Here is a 26898-nt window from a genome sequence, read left to right on the forward strand (position 1 = left end):
TGAATTTCAGTTTACATATTTTACTCTACTTTTGCAAATGACGATTATCTGCGATTTTTTTCTCGCATACGCTATCCTTGCGAGTACTGTATTTTGTTTCAACATTTTTTTATAACTCCCACTTAAATGGCAGTTGTGTCTTTGCAGTGACCGGTCTCGGCGACATTTTTCTCTCGGACACAATTTCTGCCGTTTACATTTTCTGTTTTCAGTGCAGTCTTATCAAAACGCGATCTTACAATCTCGCCATCCTTTACACATCCGCATCTAAATCTCAGATTATCTAAATAGATATTTATCTTATTTAAGAGAGGAAAATTCTGCGATGTTTTGTACTTCTTACGCTACACAAGTGTCACTGACACTTGCAGCCTCCCAGAGAAAATTTCCACTATCCGTGTTTTGTTTTCATCAAACAAAGCACACACACATTGTGATTGTTTACATAAAGTGAGCGACATTTATTGCAATAAAAACAGCTGACAGTCACATCGACCCAAGTCGCGGATTACCCGTTCGGAGCCAGAAAAATTGCGACACGTGCGTTTCGTTTCCACAATAATGAAACGTGAGTCCGGTCTCGTCCCTGCGACAAGTGTCGGACACAATTTTGTTGCACGTGCGATTTTTCCGCAAACGGCTTCGTTCACCTTATTTAAGCGAGATCAAGCGCAACGTGTAAACATTTACAGAATGATTATTAAGCGAACGGTGTCTTGACAGTTGAGAGGTGATATTTTCGGTTGATTGACGTCTGTTTGTCGGATCGGTTTCTAAATTTACAAAAAAGAAAACAACGACTTGTGAAGACGGGGAAGGACGCGAGAAAATTTCTTGCGCGCATTTTCCGACCTGTTGTGCGCAAAAAAGTCTTCATTATCACGTGACGCGCGTGTTTGCGTTCGCATTTCCACACGTTTCTTTGGTGTTTACTCCCGAACGTTTAAATTTAGACCGGCCTTCTTAGAAATCCTGGCTTAATAACGGCGGCGTTCCTCCTATTAAACTTTGAACCTGTTGACGCATCGGTCCCGCTTTTCCGCGCTTCGCCCTCGTCGCTTTTCCGGAGGGGTTTCGGGGGAAACTCACTGTTTTCTCGGAGATGTAGGAGGCGTCGCTGTGCGACACCGCGTGCGGTGTGTACCCATAATTCGGCACGGTTATCATTGCGACTTCTCTCGGGACACTCGTCCGGTGTCACGACACATGGGTGTTGGTGTTGCGGACGCGGACGCGCTACTGCCGCGGAAAAACGAATTTCGGGTGGGGGCGACGTGACGTCGACGGTTTCCGAAATTAAAACGGCGCGCGGCGGCGGCGGAGCGCAGGTGAAGCGGTGGGCGGCGACCGTCGGTGATGTGTCGAGGGGAATTTTCCGGGGGGGAATTCCGGGATGACTGTGGGAAACTTGTTTTGCAGCATCAGCAGAGCTGTACATGTTTACAGTCTTCCACGTTATTTTCAAATTTGCAAAAATTTTGCACAACTGTAAAGCAATTATTACCGTTGTGGTTTCGAAATGCGATTGCAAACAATGAGTTAAGTTACTTGAAGTGAATTTGACATAAATCGGAGATTTTTGGAAAATTTTGGAGAATTAAAAGTGACTATACTCTGTTTCTGAGTTCGATGCCGCTAAGCCATAAGCCCGTCCAAAACATTTTCTGAATAATTAATTATACCCAGAAAGATTAATATTTCTGGTACTGCTGGTATTAAAATGTTATAATTCAACTTTTTGGATTTCCTGCTCTAAAGTACTATCCCTTACGTGGCATCTTCCAAACATCATGTTTTCTCACTCTTACGGCTGCACACACCTTTCAGAACGAGGATGGCCAATTTGTTAACGTGAGCCGAGCGCAAGTATCTTCTCAACAAAAGAAATTTGCATACGTGTGTGTTAATGTTTATGACAACCCAGGTTTACGACTTACCGGCATCGAACTCAGAAACGGAGTATAACTTAATCTAATTTGTGTCACTTCACTGCTGATTGTGAAAGACGGAATTAAAAAAAAATTGTAAGTAACTACCTAATTTGTAGTCACATCCGGAAAATATTGTTGGCATTTTTTGTTTTTTTTTCTTTTTTAATAAAAAATTTCAACTCTATCAAGTGTGCTTACAACCTCTTAATCTCTCATTTAAAATTAGTTTTCTTAATAAAGTGATTAAATGTGTCTTTTGCCTTTTGAATAAGTCATAAATGTGAACTCATCGAAATCCAACATTTTTCAAGATTTTCAAAAATCTCATTTCAGAACTGTGGTTACGAAGTCTGGACACATTTTAAAAAATTTGCTGCAGATGATTTGAAAGAAAAATTAAATTAATTAATAAAAGATTCGGTTCTTTTTGGGTGATATTTCGAAAATTATAATATTTACTGGATTACCGTAATTTCTCTTTGTGGTTTTTTAAATTAATTTAAAATTTGTCCACGTTTTCAAAACCAAAATAATAGTTATTTTTGTTACAAGTACCTAAAATACAGTTTTTGCGGACGAATCCTTGCTGTTTCCGGACGAGGTGATAGCCGAGTCTGGAATAGCAGATGAGTGGGCAAAAACTTTTTAGGTACGTGTTACAAACAACATTTTTTTGTTAAAGCTCCCAAAAACACATTCAAGCCTCTTATTATGTGATCGGAGCAAATATTTCTCGAAAAGAGTGAACTTTGAATTTTAGTTAGGTACCTTCCCACCATGGTGACCAGATAGTTTAATGTAAACACAAAAAAATGTTGACGTTTTTTTGCATAAAATGCAGAATCCAGAAAATATTACTGAAAATGCGAAGAAAATTGTGTTAGATTTACTTCCAGTGAAGTCTGGACAGATTTATGAAAAGGAATATGAAGCATTCATTCGACGGAAAGAAACATTATGCTTTACTTACGTAAATGATCCTGATAAGTTGTCATGGCAACTTTTTGGGTTGAGTTCGAAAAGACTCATTTTAGGGACCCAAATGAGTCCGTAAAATAGCTATTTTTCGGAGCGTTTACAAAAAAGTAATGTTTTTAATTGTTTATTAATTTGGAAAAAAGAAAATTTTTTGAAACTTCTAATCACGTCCTCTTTTGGAGTTTTTTCTTTTTGTTTTCCTAATATCAGTTGTTTCCAACAAACGATAACTACTTGTTGGCATTACGCTGTTAATTGTTCGTCTACCGTGTAATTTTGAGAAATAATTTTTTGACCTAATAAAATAGAAATTTTCCTCATTTTTTTAATTACACAAAAATGATTTTGTAAAAAATCTTTTGTAGTCAGGTTGAATGGTTTTCTTCCCAGCGTTATTGGTTTTCTTATTTTTTTTTTTTTTTTTGGTTCAACACCGGTTTTAGCTTTCCTTTTTTGTTTTTTTTTCCTTTCACATTTTGAACTTCTTTTGATTCTTTAATTTTCTTTTTCCAAAAATACCTTTCCATTTTTATTTAATTGTCTTTCCATCCTAGACTGTTCTTTTCCTGTTTAATCTTCCAAGCTGCTTTTCCTTCTTATATCTTTATTTGTTTGTTTACTTCTAATTTACATTTTTTATTTCCTGTTCTTCCTCCATATTCTTTCCATTTTGTACTTCTTAGAATGCCCAACACTGTCATCATCACTTATTCTCTCTTATTCATTCCCCTCTTTCTATTTTTTTTTCTCATTTCTACATGTTTTACTGGCGACCTTCACTGAGCATTTGCCAAAACAATATTGAACAGAGTGATCCATTTCTGTCCCATAATAATACAATGTGTTCAAAAAGAAAACAAATCAAAGCAGGCGTTGGAAATTATCGGTCATGTCGTAGTGGACTTCTATGATAAATCATAATTCATAACTCATGAATTTTTTGAGGTTTGAATTAGAATTGTGCGTTTTATTATTATTATTATTATTATCGTCTGATAGTGGAGAAAATTGATAAAATAAACAAGAGCAACATTTTACATTTCTAAGAATAGGTAATTTACCAGCTTTATTGCCAAACGCGACGCCACTGGTAAGCAGATTTTTCGCGCAAATGTCAAACAAACGTCAACGATGTGCTGTTGTGTTGTTAAGAAAACAACTTTTAGATTTCGGCAAAGCTTACAGACGTTTAGTAATTGTAAGGAACAATCATCCCAGAATAAGTGGTTAAATGGGTTTAGCATTGAAGATAAAGCATTCATTATTAATAATTACATAATTAATTTTTAATAGATTTTTCTGAGAAGTAGGCAACCAATAAAACAATTGTGCATAGCAAGTACATAATATGTATGTATGCCCATGAGTCAATCTATAACAAACTTTGCGATAAAACATAAGATGAGGTGGTACTAAGAGAGTTTTCTTTTTGACCACTCGGTATAACTCCTCGGTATAATTTTTTAATTTAAAAATTATTTTTCGTGTTCGTTTCCCGAGATACATAATGTGAAAAGTGGTTATAATTAAATAAATATGCATGTACCTAAACTTTTCAGTTTCTATATGTACCTAACTTGACATCTGATACAGATAACTTCAAAATTTACAATTAATTATTTGTGCGGTGTCAGTTTTCAGGTATTCGGTCTGTTTTGCATCACTCGGCTAACGCCTCGTGCTTCAAACTTCGACCTCATACCTGAAAAGTGATCTGACAGCGCTACTCATATGAAAATAACTATTTCATTGTTTTCAAACGGTTAAAACATTCAGTATTTTGTCTTTCTTGTATTTTGTTTATTTATATTCAACATTTTATATCCTTCTCGTACATTTATTTCCTGTTATTTGTGTCTTCTCTAGTTCTTTACAATCTCTCCATGACTGTATTTATTTTTCTTACGTGCTTAATTTTTTCACTTTTCTAGTTCTCTCACTTTTTTCTTTACATTCGCACAATATTTTAAAACTCATACTTTGACACATACTATTAAAAGCTGTGATGTTTTTCAATCCACCTGAATCAATCTGCGCACTGGCAGTTACTTTTCACGGACAACTGAGGTTCTGACATAAACCTATATTATACAGTTTACAACAGTTTAAAAACCCGACAGTTGAAACTTTTAATAATATTTAAAGTAAGATAAAAATATCTCATTAAACACTCTTTTATCTGTTATTTATTTTTCACTTCTTTTATATTTCAAAAATACACAACCCGCTCGAAAATATCTCGATTTCGAACAAGTGCCTCGCGCGTAACTTCTTTTCCCAGAAATAAACAGAATAAAATGTACTGAAACAACGCAGATACTTTTTTTTCCTCTTTCATTAAAAACGCTTTGCTCAAGCGACAAACATCTACGTCTTGTACGCAAAAATCATCAAGGCTGACTAGCGAAATACAGGTGTTTTTAAATGCTAATACAAAAAAAAAAAACGGTCATCTGGAAACCATATATTTTTTTTTTAATCTAAAACGGTAGGGATAAACACCCTGTCCATGTAATAAGTTAAACCATAGCAACCCGACAATGCTATGAACAAAAATTCAACAAAATTATTATTGTTGCTTGAAACCCCAATTACGTTTTTAATTACCTTTAATTCAGTAGCGCACGGACAATTTTAACCAAAATTTAATTTATATTTATCTCGAAAACGAAAAGACTTTTATTAGATAATTTTCTTGTGAATGAGTTCTACTCATCCTCACCTAGTACCAGACTGTTTTTGTACTAGCGTTTAAAAAACACCCTGTATACATTTTTGAAAATGTCGTTCACACTCGGTGTCGTTTTTGCAAATAAACTTTTGGCAAAAACCGGTGGCGAATACATCTGCGGAAAAAATCTAGAATATTTGACACGACATTCGTTCGTTGCGATTTTTTTTTACTGTCGTAAATACCTACACCACTAGCCTACTCCAACTAGTCCAATTAATTAACTCACCCAGGTAATTAATTAAGGTGGAACCGTGTTTCATGGCCAACGGACTAGCAAATGTACATTTCTAATTATGTACTTGGGTTCTCGCCACAAAAATAAAAAAAAAATTGTCTCTGGCTCAACAGGATGGAGCTTCACCACATCCCTTTCCAGTTGAACAATCGCGAATTTTGCTCAAATCTTCTCCCGCTCATGTCGAACCGGACAAAATTACAAAAAAAAAAGTTGGCCACAAGGTACATTCCATTTCGCGTTTTGTATCATTTATTACATATTATGATTTCGCAGAAAAAATAAATACATACAATGTTATAAATTGAAAGTTCTTGTCACATCATTTTCTTATTACCATTTTTATTATTTCTGTAATTATTTCCATAAGATATAAAGATAAACATACATAATTACAGATATAAACATATGACATAATTGTACACTACCAAGTCTTGCTGCTCTTTTGTTTTACTTTTACATACTAAAAAAACTTTTTTTCGTACTCCTATGTTTTTCGCACGTTCAGTTACGTCAGAAGTGACCTTAAATATTCAACAAATGATCTCTTTTAAAAAAATTATCACATCGCAACATTTATTTGCAAAAAATCTCCGGCCACGTGCGAGAAATCTCTCTCTCTGCAACAAATATGCAAATTATCGTCGATAAAACAAATCGCGCACACCGATAAAACAACATCCAGCTAATAAATATTTATTGCACCTCTCTCTAATTATTAATTGTCTGCGTCGTGCACGTCACGGTTGTGCAATCGGCTCGACAGATGTGCTCCCGGAAGCGAAAAAGTCGCACCGCGAGATGTCGCCACGCGCGTCCGGAGTATCCGCGAAAAATTCCGCTCCTGTTTGTCTTCCAATTTCCGTCCAATTAGCCGACCTGATCGGGTAACCTTCGATTGATTCATCGACGTGCGCTAAACAGCCTCTCAATCGTCTAATTGAATCGTAACAGAATGGATCAATAAGAATGTGACGTCGTTGTGCGTACGTAATTTAATTGCGCGATGTCGAAGGGCGACCGCGATCGTCAAGACTTCGTTAAAAATCCATCAGAAATTTATCAGTGACGTACGTTTCCATTATCTCGTCCCTAATAAATCTCGATTGAAACGAATAACTTTTTCCGATCGATGCCGTCGCAAAGTCCAAGTCCACGCGTTTTCGATTGGATTCAGATCGGCCTTGACAAGCCGTTTTACGATCGATTTTTGGATCAAGGGACACGTTTCCGACCCTTCCGCTTTCCTCGACCCAGATCCGCGCCTCTCCAACTATCCGCGAAACAAACGAATACTTCGTGCGTTCGTTCGTGTTTTGTTATTGGCATCTGGCTGGCGTGTTTGTTGTTTTTCGGTTGATTCAAGCAATTATTACATCAAAGAGCAAAGGTTTTTGCGGAGTCGACCTTGCTTTCGGATGTAAACAATTTCGTGAGAACGTGGCGAAGACACGAAGAAAAAAAATTTGCTTCTTGTTTCCACGACAAAGCCCGATCTAATCGGGAGAAGTTGCGAAAAGTTATGGTTTCGGGTCCAAATGTCAAGGAAAATGTGTCCGACTGGACGTGTTAAAACGTGTAAATTTTATGCGAGATAAAAAAATTCCATAGTTTGGGAAACGGAAATTTAAAAACTGATCCGACCGGTCGGGGGCCCTACACGGTGATCTGAAGAAGTAGACGCGATGCGTTGATGTTTCCATTTGTTCGGTCGAAAATGTCATTTCGTATTTGTTTGCGTTTCTGATCTCGAATTTCTGGTGTTAACAGAATTAAATCGGTGTTAACCTCAAATGTCTACATAAATCATCAGTTTTAGTTTAAACAATTTTGCTTGTGCGCAACATTTTGAAAATCGTTAAAAACGCTTTTTTTTGGCTCAATTCAATTACGAATATTCGTACTTGCACATCAAAGTTCGTTAATAATTGAAATAGTTTAATGACTATTTTGCATAAAGTGACATCAACTTGACAAGTTGCTAAAAACGGTGATGCAATTGTTGACATGTGATACCTACATCAACGATGGAATGTTTGTTTTTACTTGATTAAGTCGCAAACTGTAGAAAATCATCAACAGAAAATGTTCGCAACAAGAAGAGGATGTCACGTGACGTCAAGGGCGTACGATTACAATGTAAACCGTAGCTCCGCCTATACTCTTTTCGATTTGTCACTACCTCATTAATTTCTTGTGAAAAAAGTTTCAAATTTTCTTACATAAATTTAAAACACAATAGAGTTTATCATGTCTTTTGTTTAACACATAATTATATAATTCTGTAGAAAATTATCTCCGATCATTCTACAAAACAGCGTCAAAAGAAGATTCATGAAGAATTTCAAAGTGTTTATGGTCAAATACAGGGTATGACTGAATAGTATATTTTTGACTATTCCATTCACCTGTCATTTGTTAAAAATGGACCAATAAAAACACAATTTTACACATTTTTAAGCATGGTTTCAAAAAATTGGACCGAATGTTCCCACTCGTGGAAATTGTATCGGTAATACCACTAGTGCTCCCAGCGATAATTTTTAACAAATGAATGCAGCCTTGAGAATTGCTTCCAAATGGACTCACGTGTCTTTTTACATGGAAACATTTTCTTCGATTTCTGCGTTAATTTCTTCTTCCGATTTGCTGCCAAATTGCCAAAGTTGGTTCATGGAATAGTCCTCCGAATACAACTCGTAGTTCAAATTATGTCGACTATTTTTCAAACTGGTTTCACTCATTCAATTGTGCTTGGGAATCTCACTCGTGCTGACGCACTCGTGGATTCATTCCCAAGTACAATTGATAATTCGTGACCAGTTTGAAAAACAATCGACATAATTTGGACTACTCGTGGTATTATAAATGAAAATTTTGTTGCGATTTGGAAACTTAATAAAAGAAAACTTGTCGGAAACAAAATCGACAGGGCAAGTTTGATCAGAAGAACTTCGAAATTGTGATATTTTTAGTAACAAATCATAAGAGATAAAATTTGTACCGGGTGATCAAAAAGAAAACAAATCAAGAGTGCTACCTCATCATTTGTTTTATCGAAACATTTGCCTTAGCTTGATCTTCCTTCTCGAAAAATCTATTGTTAATTAATTCATTACTAATAATTAATGCTTTCTCTTCAATAGTAAAACCCATTTTACCACTTATTCTGGGATAATTCTTGCTTGTAATTACAGGAAACGTCTATAAACTTTTCCGAAATCGTTGACGTTTCTTTGACATTTCAGCGAAAAATTTGCTTACCAGTGGCGTCGCGTTTGGCAATAAAGCTGATAAATGACCAATTCTTACAAATGTAAAATGCTGCACTTGTACATTTTCTCCATTATCCGATAATAACAATACACAATTATAATTCCAACGTCTAAAATTAATGAGGTATGATTTATTTTAAAGTGGTTTTGAGACCACAAATTGTCTACGCCCATGCAGCGAACGCTTTGTATAGAATTCCGCTACGACATGACAGATAATTTGCAACGCCTGCTCTAACTTGTTTTCTTTTTGATCATACTGTATGCGTGTATGTATTAGTTGTCCGCTTATAACAAAAAAATTACTACACAGATTTTGATGGAATCTTCACTAATAATTGGAATGTTTCATTGACTGAAGTTTTAATTCACAAACCATTCCAATACCTTGCCAGAGGACCGACTAGTAACAAAATTTTGTGACAGTGCAAATACATTTTTGTACTCATAGCCTTGAAAGCAACGCTTCCAACATCCAACGCTCGCTCCGAAACGAGTGCTTCCCGGTCGACTCGAATATAAAAGTTGCAAAAAACACTGGCCCTTTGAGGCATTCAAAAAAAAATCTGTCTTGATAATAATAAAATTTAGTTCATAAAATACAACTTCCCTGGGTTTTCCTCCATTGAAAAATTACGGAAAGATTTATAATAATCGTTGAAAATTATTGCAAAAATTGAAATATCGAGTGAAGCAATTATTTCCAATAACCAAAGATCACTGCCTACTTGGTTTTATGTTCGTTTATGTTTAATGTACCTATTAAAACAAAAAAATTTAATTTAATTTTCGTACAAAAAATATTGTACGAACCACTTGCGTGAAGACACCTTCCGTTCATTCGCGCTCATGCGGGAAAATCGTCTTCCCGCACTTGGTTCGTAAATAACTATTGCACGCTTCGATTAGATACAGTCGCGTTTTACATACAAAATAACCCTGATTTCATGGTTACGCATGATCACATTTGAGGTTTTCGATTCTTGACACACTTTGACACTGCTGTAACCTCGATTAAATTTTTCACAAAGAGAAAAATGGTTGGATGATTCCGACGATATTTTAAAAATTAAATTTAGGCGCATACCGATGCGACGCATCGGCAAAGAATAGTTTTTTATAAAAAAAAAAAAACGTACTTTTTACAATGTCAAAAACAACGGGAAGAACCCAAAAACTTCTCTTCTTAAGTTAAAAAAAAAAAACTGTCGTAACGGGGAAATCTTATTAGTATAGTATATTATATACTGGGCGAAAAGTAAATACAGACAGGGTTCTTTCTGTACACAACCTTTTTAGTGTACCAGGGAAAATCAAGAGGGCTTAGCTCTGCTTAGATGGATTCTCTCATGGGTTGTGACCTTGGAAATATCTGCGCGAAAGCGGAGCTATAAACCAGTGAAAAATCAGGAAATGAAAACTGAAAACGTCGACACGAGAGAGAGGGAGACAAAACTAACGTCCTACTTGAGACCGATATTCGCTGTTTGTGCAGATATGACTCATAGCCCACAAGAAAATCCAAGACCTCTACCTAGTTTACCCATTAAGAATTGCACAATCTAGAAAACTTCTCGTTGCAACGCTATGATGTGAATTTACACCATCTGATTAAAATTCAATTGATATTTATTTTTACATAAAACATATATATACAAAATATACACAGTGGCCTATAAAAATAACAGGGTGATTCGCCTAAATTAAATCAACTCAACGATCACGGCTGTAACAGACTGTCGAGGAAATAGAAATTTGTCAATTTTAAAAATAATAAATTTACAAAAAACCATGACGGTGGTCGTTTGTGGTAACCTTTCAATGACAGGCGAATTTTCGAATTTTTTTCGAAAAGTTCCAACAAGTTTACCAATAATTTTCTTCAAAAAAACAAACCGTCAATTTCGACCTCATCGGATGGATGTTTTGCTCGTTGGACGACCGAAACATGAGCATTCATTAAAGTATCTCATTAAGACCTCGCGCGTGCGGGGGTCATCGGTCACTTAAGAATCGTGTCATTTAAATTTAAAAAAAAAAACGTTAATTAACCGACCCGTCTTGCTCCCAAAGCGCGCCGGATCGTTTCCTGGTGTGGGCTCGCCACGACCACGTCGTCCACGCTCGAACTTCGGTTCCTCTGGTTGGCACCGACCCAAGGTCCAAAAGACAACATTTAATTTAGACGACACCGCATTATTTATACGTTGGTGGCGAGGGACATCCGCGATGCATCACAAAAACTCGCAAAACGCATCCACGACACACGAACGAATAGAAACGACGACAAACAAATAAACAAACAAACAAACAAAACGTGAACGTTACTTACGAGGAGTGCGTGACGCGGAAGGTGATTGCGCAACCAGTCAAAGTCTGTCGGAAATCGCAAAGTTCCGATCGATCAAGCGGCACCGAATCGGGTGAGTAACGCGTCTCGGTCGTCACCATTCGAACTGGCGACACGACACATCCCGGCTATTATTTTAAAATATTTGGCACGGGACGGGAAAGGGCGCGCTGGTCACGCAACCGCGTCCTTCAACATCTTCCAGAAGGAGTACTTTGGGGTGAGGAGTACCCGAGGTTTGGGCGTCGCGAACACGCCGTCGATTATGTGGACGACGCCGTCGCTGCACTCGTAGTCGGGCCTAGAGACTCGCATCCGGTTTCGGTCCCACACGATGTAGTAAGTGCCGTTGGTACGCACCACTTCTAGTCGAACCGGACCGGAGAGAGTCTCCAAAGTGGTACCTCCATCGCGGCTCGACATCATCTCCAATTTTGACATGCTGTACGCTTTGTCGGACACCACTACGTGTTTTGACAACACCCGCGACAATTCCTGGTGGTTGTGTCCCATGTAGTTCGGCCAGGTACTGTCTCTGGGGGCGAAGAAAGTCTTCAATTTGCTCTCCCTCCGTACGATGTTGTTCACTCGACCTCTCCCCAGTTTGAAGGTGGTGTTCAATGTGGGATCCGCTGATATCTTGTAGTAGACGGGAAGGTACGGGAAGGGTTTGAGCTCCCGGTCGAACACCCCCAAAGGTTGCGATATCAAATGGACAACCCCGTTCGCCACGGGTATATTCCCTCTGACGATCTCCGCCAAAATCTCACCCTTCTTGTGATCGGTGTTCCCCAAAATCGTGTGACTCTTGACGTAGTCCTTGCCGTTCTTCCTGGTCAATGCCACCACGATGTAGATGTAGTCGCCGTTGGAGGCAGTCTCGAAGATGAAGTCTTTCTCTGTAGGTCTCGTGAACAGGACGAAATGGGGGATCACGTGGGCGTCTATTATGTAACTGTCGATGCTCTGGAGGCGGTGGTCGTCGATTTTATCGTCGACGGGGATGAAGAAAGTGTGCCCTCCCGATCTGGTGAAGAGGTTTTGCCTGTCGTGGAACCGGATCCTGTTCAGGAAGCTCGACACCTTCCTATCGCCGATCTTCCAACGGTGGTGGTGCTCGAGGAAGTCGTAGGCGGTCGGCTTGGTGTACGGGACCTCCTGGAGCGTGTCCAAGACCTCGTCGACCACGTGGAGGACCTGCGACCGATGGGGTCAGAGATCGAGCGAGTCCTGCGGGACGGGGTACGACTTCTAATCGACCTGACGTCTTTCTCTCAAATTTTCTCCCGTCCGTGACGTCACGCCGCTACAAGTCCACCCTTCTCGTCGATCTCACCTGGTTCATCGTCCGATTCCTCTTGCACTTGCCCACGTAGTTCGACTGTCCTTCGATTATTTTGGCGTTGTTGACGTAATATCCATTCGACACCGTGACCCACAATGGCGGATTGTCGACATGGCCGCTCTCCAGCGACCCGTTGAGCGTCATCAACCGGAGAGTGTGGGCACCGGAGGCCAGGTGGTACAAGACCAACTCCTCGGAGAAGCTCCCGTCGTAGCGGTCCACGGCGTCGTTCTCCGGGACGAAGACGGTAACCCCTCGGTAGAGCAGGTTCAGGGTGACGATTCTGCTCCCCCTCATCATCGTCTTGAACCCGGAGAACTCCGCCTCCTGGTCGACGCGGTCGTACACGGTGCCCCGATGGTGGTAAGAGTGGACGGGGGACGCGAACAACGCCGCCAACAAGATGGCGACGGCGGCACACATGGCGCACACTTGCCGGTCAACTCGGTACGAAAATGACGACGACTTCCAGATGGCGAGATTTCGGTCGGATCGCCCCGGGGGCAAGGTCGCCGCCGGGTTTATCGCACATTTTTGTTTTCGTCGGCCCGAGACGAGAAGGTTCTCCGGAAGTGAGAAACGACGGCGGCCGCCGTTTTCGACCTTTCGGACGTATCTTCGGTTTATTTTCGGCCGGGCTGTTGCCGAGCTGTCTCTCGGCCGGGCCCAGTGAGCTTTAAAGGTGTAGATCGACGCCGAGATTGCGGTCACGAACGTGCCTGCCGTGCGAGGGACTCATTTCGATTCTACGCCGCGTTTTTTTCGCAGGAATGTCGTGTCGGTCACGGTTGGTCCGAGTGATGATCGATCGTGATTGTCGGTGCAACGATTCCGAAGGAATTGGTACGCTGTCTTGAAAAAGTTCCCGACAAGCAAAACAACAGATGGTGATAAAACGCGATATGTAGTAACAACAAAGAATAAATAATTCTGGTTGCCAAGGTACTGAATGTCTGGCGCACGAACATGACTTCCGGTGCGGCTATGATTAGAAATTATTTTCGAATATTAGCCAAAATGTTTGAAATTAAGTACCATGTAATAAAGAAAGATCATTTTTCGGTGATAAATTAAGCGAAGTGGCGTAGCGTATGGGACACGCAACCAGGATTGCGAAAGATACTATAGCAGCACATAAAAATTAAAAGAAACATATATTTATTGCGAATGTTATTTACAGCTCTATTGGGTGTCTTAGGTATGCTAGAAGCCATTTTTTTCTAGTCCTCTTCCTCCCTTATATTTTATATTTCTCCTATTGATACAAGATTACAAGATATTGGAGACGTCTTATGCAGGTCTTTATAACGTACCAATACTTTTATGAGGGTTGGAACGTTTGGGACAGCCCGTTGCTGTCGGCCGTCATAAATAACTCAAACTATTGACAGTTCAGAAATAGGCCGTATTAAAAATTTGTTCCTGGGGGTCTTCAACGCATTTGGGCTCTGCAATTTTTTTTCTCTGGTCCTCCCTCAAAGCGATCCCTTCGTCATCTAATTTCTACATTTCTTGTATGTACTATTCTGGATATCCTCCATTCTCGTTTTTCTCTGTCGCGTTTGGTAACAGTCCGCGTCTCTGCTCTAAAATGGAGTCTAAAATTCTGACTTATTTCCAATTTCTTTCACCCATAGAAGCGCATTCGATTCTTGGGTGGCGTACTTTGCCTGCACTATCCTTCCATTTAACTCTTTCTTGGTATGCCCTCTCTAGATATTTTGGCCCTAGTTACTTATTTTCATTGCAAAAATTAAAAGATAAGGAAAAAAAGGATCAGATGGAGTGAATATGACAAGATAATAGACAAGAATGAGAGAAAATGAATTTTGTTGGCACTCCCTCCTTCAAGTAACAAATGCGTTTTGTAATTTTTTGGAAGCGAATTCATAGTCTTCAACAAAATGAAAATCTTTTGCTCATTCATTTTATTTCAAACAATTTAACAGTAAGTACTAAAAGATCTTGTTTTTGCCAATTTTATTTCTAACACAAAATAATAATCCTTCAAGTGATGGAGACAGAAAATATCAAGATTTCTCTCGTCCAAGAAATTTTCCAAGCAGAGATCTGCTGTTTAGATTCTACACGTTTAAACAACGAATAATTTTTTTTTGCTCTTACTCTTTCTTCTGTTAGTCAAATGATCGACTCTTCCCGTACTTTATTTTGTGCTATTAACTTCATCTTCCAGCTTTAATGTCTAAAAGCGAACATTTTCCCTTGTGGTACAATTGTTTGATTGTTTCTGTCAAAAATCGTTGGCACTTAAAAAAGTTCTGGGTCGGTAAAGTTTTGTCCTAACGAGGCGAAATTCTGTCCAAATATTTGGTACCAATTTGATGCAAAACAGTAAATGTGAAGGAAAAAAAAGTTCACTTGAAAAAATTTAACAGTGTCACATTTACATCTGTTGTAGCACGTCATCACAATCAAACTGTAAATTATTCGTAACTCATCTAGATCTACATTAAGAGGGCCAAGTTTTCAGTTTATTATTGGGCAAGGATTGACGGAAATTTTCATTACCTAACGACTCTACAGAGTGTTTGACCAAATTGACGGCATCACTCTGGAGAGCTGCACGGTTCAAGTTTCGGCGGGCGTGCCCCAGTGCCCCGTTTTGGACCCCTTAATTTTTGATATAGTAAGACAAGCATAGTTGTGTTTTTTTTTTGTTCAATAATAAATATCTAAATAAACATTACATAATGTCAAAATGTTCTGAAGTACAAGTAAGTAATTTAAAACTAAGCAATTTCTTCACCGTAAAGAATGTCGTTAATTATTTTTATGTGATATAAAACGGAGAAAAAAAATAATGAGTGACTCATAAATGCGATTTCAAAACAACCTCATTGTAGAAAAATATGTTTAAAAAAATCTCCATAAAATTATGGCGTCATCGTCATGGTCAAATAGTACTATAGTTGGCGCGGGGACCAGTGGAGTAGTCACATGATAGTTCCTAGCGACGTTATGAAAAGCCCTATTTACACTGCCTCGCCAAATTTAAATCTTACTAGTTTAGGAATGAATGTATGCATCAGTCGAGAATAAATTTAAATGAAACGCAGAAGCAAGAGCCCGAGTCATATAACGAGACAGTAACGCGCAACGACACTATGGAAGCTTGAAAATTTCGGCTGCATACATTGAGCTGCACCATACTTCTTAATGCGCGCCCTTTACCAATTGGAAACCGTCCCCTGAAAATCACGCCAGTTTATTACTCCATTGCGTCGCCGCGTCGACTATAGATGCGAAATTTTTTAGAAGAATTACCCAAGTTATTAAGTAGGTAGCAGAAAAAGGAAAGTTTACTGAACTACATATTCTGGATTAATTAATTTTTTCACAAGATGCTTACATAAGAAAAATTAAGGATTTTATGAAGACAGATACTTTTTGAATCTTTTGTAATCTTTACGGTGACAGAACAAAGTGGAGTCTTAGCACACAGCAAAATTCGATCCGTATTTCAAAACCTAAACATTTTCAACAACACAGACGACTGAATAAATTAACAATTACTAGATACTTTTATTTTGTTTCTTCTCTGAATGTTAATAATAATGTCGAGAAACTATTTATTTTTATTCCAACATTTTAGAATTTAAGAGTCGAGTCTCGGCACAGGATTTACGGAAACTTTTCGATCTATTAATGAAGTGTTACTTAATTGTAACTCTGTCTGGCAAGCTAGGAATGATACGGTTGCAGTAAGTTGTTCTAAATGTATTCAACGACCTATAAATCCGGAAAGCAGAAGGTGATTTTACGGTCATCACATCCTCGATGTGAATGTGAAAATACAAAAACCTTGAAATTTTTGATTTGTAGTATTTTATTTTTTTTTTTAGTTCCACTGAAGGACATCATTTCTTGTAGTATTTTAATACCGAGACAGTTTTATAAATAAGTATTATTTATTGGAAATTGAAATCACTTTGAATTGATCGACCAGTCGACCACCCCCGATATTCGCCGGATTTTTTTTTCTTTCGTATGACCAAAATTCAAAAAACATTGAAAAGGGAGGAATTGTTCTTCAAGTGAAATGGTAGCGAGTGTAATTTGTAGACCAAGAAAGCAATAGGTAATTATTTCAAATGTCTTGAATTGTTTTACGCCTGTGTTAAGTATACAAAGTTAAGTAATTTCTCCTTCGTCGGCCACGACCTTTGCTCGCATTTCCTGGGCCCTCGACGCCCAAATCCCCCGCAATTACACAATCCTTCGAACCGATGCCAAAATAAAATGATGTCTAATTGTGAACCTCACGCTCCGATCATCCGCACATCACGTGCGAAACATCTTCGCTCCGATCGCAAAGCAAAAATAAAATTCCAAATATTATACTCACGTCGATGGTCTTCTTCGCCTGGAACAGGTAGCAGTAGAGCAATGTGTCGTGGTCGTCCCTCATCAGATAGAGAAAAGTGGTCGGATCCTGGTCGGCTTGGGAAAAACGTGTCACTTGCCATACCTTGTGTGAAAACTGCAACTCGAAGTCAGGATTGTAAGCCTGAAGGATCCCGTCTTCGATACCGAGACTGAGCTGGAACAAAACGAACGAAATTAAAATGCACGGTGGCGGTCTGCTGGCGTTCGTCCTCTCCCCGAACAACGTGCGAAGACTCGGACCGCAGAACGTCGCCGAAGTGACAAAACTGACACTGAAAAACACCGAATACTTGTTTGGGGACACCTCGGTGGAGAAACAACTGTGAGTCCACAATCGCAAACACATAATACTATTAATTTAGCTTCAAAGGGGCGACTTTTGCAACATTCATTTTGTTTCGTGAACGCGAATCTGCAATGGAACATTCGGGGGGTGATTCGTCAATTAAACGAAAACAAACATGTGTGACATAACCTCACTTTACTCAATCAACACAAGGCGAGCTGTGTGGTGGTAAAATTCGTCAATTTAAGCCTGGACCGGGAATACGAATCGACGGCGAAATTCGGGGGGCAATTCGTTCTGTTGAAGAAAAACAAAAATTCTTCTGACATAACCTCACTTTATTCAACAACACAATAGCACCTGTCCCGGTGGCAAAATGCGTCATTTTACGCCGTGGACAGGAATCGATAGCGAAATTCGAGGGGCGATTCGTTCAACCCGAGAAACACAAAAAAAGAGTGTGACATAACCTCACTTTATTCAATAACACAATTACACATTGTGCGGTGAGAAAATACGTACTTGTTGGTTGTATTATTCGCAAAAGTACGGGAAATGGGTCAAGTGCTAACTAACCGACACAACACAGGCACAAATTAAAAATAAAGTTAATTTCGAACAACTTTTTAAAATAATTACAGTCGGTGTGAAAAGTCAGTGCTGCCAACTCTAAAAATTCAAAGTCTTAGGTCACTGCGACTCGATTACGTTATTTATTTGAAGGTTTTGTTGACATTTTGAAAATAATTGTCCAAATCATTCTCGTTTTACGGTGAACTAGTGCTTAAATTCAAGAGTGATGGATTATTAAGAAACTTACAAAAAATCCTGTGTGAAATAAAGATGTCACTAACAGTTCTGTGTTCTGTCAAAATTAGGAAGCTGTTTTACCTACACGAAGCGGTGAAATGCTGAAAAATCACCCGAATCAGGGTTGGAGTACAAATTGGTGGAATTTAATAATCTCCACCTTAATGCCACACTAAAAAAATGAAAGAAAACCAACACACGCCATTATGAATATGTTATAAATGTGTTTATTGTTCCAGAGACCACAACTATCTCTCGTTGGGGATATACAACGAGGACGAGGAACTGGCGGGGGTGCTCTGCCTGCACTGCTACCCCAACATCCCGAGCCTCCCCCCGTGGGAGTTCGCCTACTGGTTGCACAACCTTTACCACATCGACGACATCACTCCCATGACCACCTTGTGGATACACTACGCCGTGTGGGACAGACGTTACACCACCCTCTTCTTGAAACCCACCCTGCAGGCTCTCTTCCAGCAGTACGAGCCGATGGATAACGTCATCATGGTGTGTCCCCCGGGAATAAACCGACTGGATTTCATCGACGACGTCACGACGCGGGTCCTCCCGTTCGGCTTCACCAACCCCGCCAAAGTCCAGACGTTGTACTTGGCCAAAAAGAGCGATTTCGTCGCCCACTACGTGATCAGGCGAGCGGTCGAAGAAGACAACGACGACCTCGTCGCCATCATCCCCAAGGTGGTCGAGGACCACTACGGACACTACTACATCTCGGAGCTGTTGAGCAACCCGGAGGAAACCGGGCGGCAGATCGTCGTTGCCGAGCACCGCGGGTGCGCGGTCGGGGTTCTTTGCCTGAACGAGGTGGTCAACTACGACCTTCTCAACGAAGAATTCGAACTGGTGCCTTACAACGGGCTCAAGAAGCATTGCACCGACGACGAAGTGATCAGGTCGCAGGTGCCCAGTGCCACCCAGCTGCCGGTCCAGGAAGAGTAAGCAAAACAGCACCCTTGCACACCTTATACACATCTGGAGTGTCCACCAGCAGCAGTACCGAGCGTCTGTCGAGCATCTCCCTCAACGAGGAGGCCAGAGAAGAGGCGACCCTCGAACAGGAAGAACAAGAGAACTTCTCCGACGATGACTTCTCCCTCGTCAACCTGTCCTCGTCCCTGATCCTCAACTTCTTGTACGACGACGAGGAGAGCGAGCACATGCTCTTCACCGAGAGCGAGACCAGCATCGAGAGCCACTTCAGCGCCGTGGTGCTGAACGAGGAGTACGAAGACCATCTGTACAACGCCGACAAGCCCGAGATCGGGTACGGCGAGGCGGACAAGCGACCCTCGCGACGTGAGTACCTCTAGTACCGCCCCACTTGTTACGCTTTCGCAGAGCTCAGACAGGAGAACACGACTATTCCGACGTTCCACGGAGAACCCAACGCCTTCGCCTTGGAGGTGTGCACGTCGGTGGCGGACCACGAGAACTGCCTCTACTTGCTGTTCCAAGCGGCCTTCCATTGCTTCCCCGACAGACACTACTGCGTGGTGTCCCTCCCGACTGACGCGAAAGTCTGCTACTTGATGAAGCACTTCGCCAGGGTGGTGCCGAGATTCAACTCGGTGTTCAACCACGAGCTTTACGTCCTGCACAAGAACGCCATCCTGGGGAAGTTGTGGGCCAGAGTGGGCGTCACCGAGGACAAACCCAAGATCAGCGAGTTGGTCGCGTCGATGATCAAGCCGTCCATCATCGAAGAGATGTTCAAGGAGGCGGTCGACATCAGAACCAACCCGCTGAAGGCCTACACCTTCTTGTGCGAGCAGCAGATCATCGGATGCGCAAGTGAGTAGCGTGAGTACCTTCCGAGGCGAGTGTCTCGTCAGTCGTGTCCGAGGAGGAAGAGCACGAGTACCTGGAGCTCCACTACAACCTCGACCCCTGGATCAACACCAGAGAGTCGAAGTTTGGCACCCAAGGGTGCATCGAGCAGTTCTTGGTCTCTCCGATTTTCCAACGTCACGTGGCGTTTTTCACGCGGGAGGTCCACCGGTTGAGCGGCTTCGACGCCCTCTACTACCGGCTGAAGCGGTACGACTACATGTACACCCACAGGACCCTCCCCATAATCAACGTCCTGATGAACATGATCCCGGTGCTGCCCAACCCCATTCCGGAGTACAGCAGCCAGATCATGGAGGAGTACCAGATGCCGCAGTCCCTCCTCAAGCACCACCAACCGTTCGGCCTCTACCTGTCGACCATGCGCCTCACCAGCATGCCCAAGATCGAGATCAACCAGAAGATCGTCGTGATCGGCGCCGGCTCCACCACCATATCCTTCTTGGAGTCGCTGCTCTTCGGCCGCAACCCCAACTACCTCATCAACTTCACCAACGTGACCGTGGTCAGCCCGCACGGGATCTCCTACCACAAGCAGCCCAGCACCGTCAGGGAGATGGTCTTCGTAGGCGACGGCCACCTGGATCGCCGCTACATGGACTCGATCTGCCTCAAGACCTACGTCCACGTGGTGACGGGGGTCATGACCTCGATCAACCGCAAGGAGAAGTACGTGGGGTTGAACGACGATTCGTACCTGCCGTACGACTACTTGTTCCTGCTGTGCGGCGAACAGTTCCAGAAGCCGCCCCAGAAGAAGAAGGAAGTGGTGAGGAAGAGGATCGAGTTCCCGCAGAACGTCTTCATCATCAACACCGAGGCGGACGCGGGGAACGCCTTCAACGCGCTCAAGAACCTCACCACCGGACAGAAGCAAGGTACAAGACCATCTTGCTAGTTCATTTTTACCTCTCGTAGGCAACATGGTGGTCTTTGGGCACTACCTGGAGGCGTGCTGCTGCTTGGCGGCCCTCCTCGAGTTCGGCGTCTCCGGCAATAACCTCGTCTACATCGACCCCACCTCCGACCACATCCCCAAGTACGACCGCCACGACCACATCACCCAGTTCTTCAACAACAGCAACGTCGAGACGGCGGTGCTCGACGAGATCTTGTTCCAAGGAGTCACCATCTACCAGGACTACAACTTCGTCGAGTGGCACCTCGACTCCACCAAGAACTTCATCACTTCCGCCAAGTTCGAGAGCAAGTACAAGTTCGTCGAGATCGAACTGTCGGCCCTCTTCATCTACCACTCCAAAGGAGTCAGCGCCAGGACCTTCCAGGCCATAGCCAGAAGCGGCCTCGTCTTCAACGGCCGTTTGGTCATCGACAAGGACTACCAAACCAACGACCCGTACATCTTCGGCGCCGGTCCCTTGACCATGTACTCGAAGAAGTACTACGCGGAGCATCTGATGCACCGGTACTACAACGCCCAAGAGATCGGCTACAACCTGGGGAGGGAGATTCGCAAGAAATTGATACCGGAGGAGTACTGGGACCCTCCGCAGAAGGAACCTCTCCTCCGGAAGCCCGTGGTGCAACATTGTAAATTTCCAGGAGATCTCTACTACCTCCAGGTGTCCAAACCGGGCCAGCCCGTGCCTCTAGATGTCGCCACGAACAAGTGCAACTACGTAACGACTCTCTTTTGTTCTGGACTGATCTAACAGTGGTGTTTAGGGTCGCGTGTTCACCACCGGGGACTGCAAGAAGCTGGACAAGTACGGGTTCTTCCGCTTGCACCTGAACCAATTCCAAACAGTCGAAACCATCACCTGTCTCGCTAAATTCGTGAGTCTCCAACACTCTCTTCCTCCTCTTGTCATTGTTGTTCCAACTGTTCCCCCGGATTGAGAGTTCTTGTGCTTCGATTCCGGTCCTTCTCTCTTTGGATTCCAAAGAGTGGAGGACTCGGAGAACCATCCCCTCTCCTCTCTTTTGTCCCCCACCTTCAGGAACTGAACGTGCACAACTTGATCTGCCTCTGGGGCAAGCACGAGATCCTCCTCAACCACCTGGTGCTCCGCTACGACATGAACATGATCCCCGACTTCTTCGACTACTTCAACCAGCCGTGGGCTTGCGCCATCTATCACAAGCACTTCCCCGCGGTGCTGGACGAGATCCACGACTTGCTGTCCAACGCCCAGACCAACGAGGGCACCAAGTTGATCGACGAGGTCAGGAACATGTTGGAGACGAACGGGTGGAACCCGGTGAGGCTCGTTCAGCTCGTTTCTTTCGTCCTTGGAGTTTAGTGTTGTCGATGCAGCTGACCAAGCTGCAGACGGACGAAGTGGAGGAGATCTGTCGGGATACGATGCTGATACCGCAGATCGAGCGGAAGGTGTTGGACTTCCTGCACTACAACTACATGTATCTGCCGATGTACGTGCACCAGTTGCTGATCAGGTGGATCCTGCACCAGATCCAGACGAGTCCGTTGTTCGTCAAGACCACGTTCATCACCAACACCGGCAGGAGGAGCATCACGCAAGGGATTCCCTTCTTTCAGAGGCCGTCGAAGCATTCGCGCAACTTGAGCGCGGAACTCTCCAAGATGGTTCATTAAAGGTTTGCGATTGTATCGTGTCGGTTATGACGACGTGACCAGACGACGAAACATGTGCTTACATTACACGTGTTAAAAACATGATTCTTGTGTTTTGTACGCTTGCAAAAGAGGTGAGAATGTGCGTGTGAACGACTGTGTGGGCCAAATTAAATTTATGAGTGAGGGAATTTTAGTCTTATTTTGAAGAAGAACGGAAATATTGGTGAAAAAAGTTAAAAAAAAAAACTAAGCTGAAATTATTTTCTCCACGACCATTATAATGGTATCCATTCCACACCCTGTGATAGAATATACTGAAATCCACGGCTGTCAGCCAATCACATCTCTCGTATTTTCATTCTCTCACGGGCAGATCGTCAATCGGATGCGTTTGTAAACAGTAACTCGCGCATCCCGTAGCAACCGCTCAACAAGGGACAATTTTAATTGTCAAATATTAAAAATCAAATTAAATTAAAATTTCAAAGATTGTTTATTCTTGGTAGGTAGTTGATTGTCCTGTATGTGTCGAATACTGTCATCGGTTTCTTAACACTAAACGAGAATTTGCTGAACAGGAGTTTCTTCACGGATGAATCTTGGTTTTACTTGTACTGTTATATCAACTCACAAAACATGCGATGGTGGAGTGTGGGCGGCTATTTCAAGACGCAGAATTATTGGCCCAATTTTTCAAATACAGACATAACTTACCCTTCAAGATCCTGCGACCTCACTCCGTGTGACTTCTTTTGGTGGCCCTATTTGAAGAATTCAATTATCCAGCATCGGTTAAATAACCTCAACGAGTTGCATGAGGTAATAGTTGCGAAAATTGGCGTGCTGAACTCTCGATTAATTAAATTAAAAATGAGGTTAGATATAGGTTCAGATGTCAAATTAACAATTGTCATTTCGATGGTGCGTTCACAATCGACTCTTCAACGCCAACTTCGACGGCAAATTAAAGAAATTAAAAAAAAACATCCGTTAGAAGTTTTATTAATCGAAGGTAAAATAACAAGACAGAGCCAGTTTATAAAAAGAGAATTAAATATTTAATTCGAATTAAATCTTAATGTGCGATTAACCCATAATCCGAAACTTCGATTGGTTCAATCTGATCACGTGTTCAGTTAATCTCGCATTTGATTACGATTAATTTCATTTCATTTCTGTAAACTGGCCCTTAATTTTTTATCGGATCAATTTTTCAATTTTACGAAAACTTTTTACTTTGACGATTTTACGAATTGAATTTGGGCATTTTTATTCTGATTAGGCCCGAGAGCTTTAGCTCGAGGGTTTAAACGTTTTAATAAAAATGCCCAAATATCAACGAATAAAATTGTCTAAAGCAAAAATGTTTAAGTGAAAATTGGGAAATTTATCACATATTATATCCCAAATTGTTTTGCTAATAAACGAAAACATCCATAAATGAGGTCAGAAGACCAATTATTAGCAAATAAGAGCACGAGACGAAGTCGAGGGCTTTTATTTGATAATAATTGGCCTTCTGACCGAATAATTTATGGATCTTTAAGTTCATTAGCAAAAAAAATGCCGATATTAAAATTTTGCACGAGGGGTATACGGCTAATTATTTCCTGAATAGAATAAAATAAAACGCATTATTTCCAGTCCTTTTTATTCAAAATAATAAAAAAAAAAAAAATCAGGTACCGACATTTTTTATCAGATTATTGCACGTGCATTTTAGAGAAATTTTATCGGGTTATTTTTTGTTTTCTCGTTTTGATTGGTCAATATTTGTCACGCAATTGGTTGCTAAACACATGAAGGAAATAATCAGATATAAAAAATTAGGTCGTATTATTTTTGGCAAGATTAATTTTAGAATACAAACTTTAACGTTAGGTAATTGTTTATTTATAATAGTTATTAAACTCATTTATTAAAAACAATTTGAGAATCTGACAGCAGTAGCATGCAATTAATCACTTTTGAGAGATAACAGAGTAGTAGGACGTTTTTATCGCGATAAACATTTTTGATTGGATGAAGGCAAGGGCTCTGATTGGTTGAACACGCACGTTTGATGTAAGTACGTGGGAATGAACCAAATTATAATGTAATATTTCAGTTCACGCCTACACTTAACAATGTATCAAAAATACCAAAATTTGTACTTTGTAACTAAAGAATTGTTGAACATATTTTGATGAGTTCTTCACCAACAGAGAAAGATCTCTTTAACTTAAGTTTTAATATGCAAAGTGCTCACTACTTTGAGGGCGACCTAAGTAATAAGGAAAAAAATTTGATTTTTGTACCAATCATTCAGAGCGGTTGCATCTACAAGGACTACAAGCCATCCTAAGTTAGAGTTCATAGTTATAAATTTGTGACAGTGACAACGAACCAGTTTTGAGCGTGTGATTTTATTTATACGTCGTAATTATCATTATTATTATTACCTCATTTGTGGTTTTAGATATTTGAAACACTTTGATAGCGTTGCGATCTCCGTTAAATTTTCCGATAAAGTTGGAAGATTCCACGTGATCTTTTAAAAGTTAAATTAAGGTCAGCTAGTTTTATTCTTCAAAAATAAAATTCGCGGAAAGTAGTCATTAAAATAGTAGATAAAAATGTAAAAAAAGTCAATCTTTTTGAAGTGAAACTTTTTATGGGAGGGTCTTGAAATTCTGATCGGCAACCTTTTTGTGTGGCGAAAAGTGGTGGGGGTAAACACTATTGGGTCGAGTGGGAGCAGTGTCTCTGTCTTTGTCACACTCACGGCATTTATCGATAATGTCCTCTCTTTAATTTGGAGGCTTAAAAATGAACAATGAGTTACGCATTTCGATATTGTTTAGTGTTATCGTTGTTTATAATTTATTTTCTTCATTAAAATATACAATTTTGTTGTGAATATGCTATTTAAAAGTGATTGAGGAATAATTACAATGTTTCCCTGTAATACAAAAGTTTCACTTCCATCGTGCGTCTTTACGACACATTCTGTTTTTTGAAGAAGATATGGCCCATTTGACCACTAACTAAATGTGGCGACATTTAAAAACATTCTATCTATTTATCCCAATAATAAGAAAGAACAATCAAAGCCACTAGCTAGTAAAAAACAAATAGTCAAAATCTTTTTTAATATTTAATAGTTATTTAATAAACTAGTTTGTTAATGAAGGCGATTAATAATCGAAACTGTTTAAAGCACGAACGAGTATAGCGAGTGAGTGCCTTTAATAGTTGAGATTATTAATCGCCCATTAACAAACGAGTTGATTACAACATTTTTTCGTTGACCGCAAACTTTTTTTTTGTGACAAAATTTCAAATTAAAGCCAAATCAAAACCAATTTCATCTTTTTCGATGAAGATGAGACCTTATAAAAGACCTTCATCCTTTTTTTGTCCTCAGGGTAGGCCATTTTTAAATTTTTCAACACTCTCTATTCACTTTTCCACAAAGAGTGTCAGAAGACGTCAACTCCATTCACATTCAATTTCACGTAAAAATCACGGTTGCTAAGAAAACCTAGTTACCTTTGAAAAATATGACATGCGAATTATAACCAAAAAGGTCGGCTTTGGAAAAAGTGAATTCGTAATTGTGCAGTTATGGAGCTATAAAATATAGAAAACCCTGCTGCAGTGTTGGTAAGTGCAAACAATGCATGTTCGAGGTTGTTTATACATCAAAATATCATCAAAACGTCAAAATCGCAGAAATCGTTGATTAATGAAAAATAGTGTATTAATGAAGTCCATTAATACACAAAATAATTCATTAATATTGAAATTAACAAGCGGTCAACGGAAAAATATTTAAAAATAAATGCTGCACCTTTTGAGGCCCCATATCTTCAAATCCAAAAGGTATAGAATTTTTAATTATTTTTCTCGTAATTGTTGTTCTTGTAATTGTTTCGCGAATTTTGGGGCCTTATTTAAAAAGAGAACAATTTTTTTTTCTTTTTCTTTTATTACGTTTGTTTATTTTTCCAGCCTTTAAAAGAGTTTCATGCATTATTCATACTTTCTTTTTGACGCAACATTTTCTAATTATATTCGATAATTGGCTAGAACTCGTTAATTTATGGATCCTTTTTTTACCACGATACGAACGT

At 40.6% G+C, this 26898-nt stretch overlaps 3 protein-coding genes across 9 annotated transcripts in view; 1 reads left to right on the forward strand and 2 right to left on the reverse strand.

Annotated features, from left to right (window-relative positions):
- The window catches only part of LOC138128423 (cilia- and flagella-associated protein 61-like), a 52335-nt gene extending 29450 nt beyond the window's left edge, over positions 1 to 22885 (forward strand). The window contains exons 2-9 of the mRNA XM_069044634.1: positions 18591 to 19310; positions 19364 to 19671; positions 19714 to 20166; positions 20208 to 21101; positions 21142 to 21863; positions 21910 to 22020; positions 22185 to 22445; positions 22502 to 22885. Coding sequence (XP_068900735.1) covers positions 18745 to 19310; positions 19364 to 19671; positions 19714 to 20166; positions 20208 to 21101; positions 21142 to 21863; positions 21910 to 22020; positions 22185 to 22445; positions 22502 to 22801 — 3615 coding nt within the window. The 5' untranslated portion in view covers positions 18591 to 18744 and the 3' untranslated portion in view covers positions 22802 to 22885. The remainder of the gene's footprint in view (positions 1 to 18590; positions 19311 to 19363; positions 19672 to 19713; positions 20167 to 20207; positions 21102 to 21141; positions 21864 to 21909; positions 22021 to 22184; positions 22446 to 22501) is intronic.
- The window catches only part of plx (PTB_TBC1D1_like and TBC domain-containing protein plx), a 112759-nt gene that overhangs the window by 5280 nt on the left and 80581 nt on the right, over positions 1 to 26898 (reverse strand). For 2 of the 7 annotated variants that reach the window (XM_069044629.1, XM_069044628.1), the window contains one exon: positions 17215 to 17409. The exons of 1 other annotated variant lie outside the window; for it this stretch is intronic. In XM_069044629.1, the coding sequence (XP_068900730.1) occupies positions 17215 to 17409 (195 nt within the window). Of the gene's footprint in view, positions 1 to 1089; positions 1249 to 11485; positions 11611 to 17214; positions 17685 to 18063; positions 18196 to 26898 lie in introns of those variants that run through there. 4 more of the 7 variants (XM_069044632.1, XM_069044627.1, XM_069044633.1 and 1 more) reach the window with 4 other exon arrangements.
- Positions 10765 to 13470, reverse strand: LOC138128440 (fasciclin-1-like). Its single transcript, XM_069044685.1, has 2 exons — positions 12840 to 13470; positions 10765 to 12700 (listed from the first exon to the last, which is right to left on the reverse strand). Exons 1-2 carry the CDS (start codon positions 13269 to 13271, stop codon positions 11678 to 11680), a joined length of 1455 nt encoding a protein of 484 aa, XP_068900786.1. The 5' UTR covers positions 13272 to 13470; the 3' UTR covers positions 10765 to 11677.

The sequence above is a fragment of the Tenebrio molitor genome, chromosome 4 (assembly GCF_963966145.1).
Source record: "Tenebrio molitor chromosome 4, icTenMoli1.1, whole genome shotgun sequence".
NCBI lineage: Eukaryota > Metazoa > Arthropoda > Insecta > Coleoptera > Tenebrionidae > Tenebrio > Tenebrio molitor.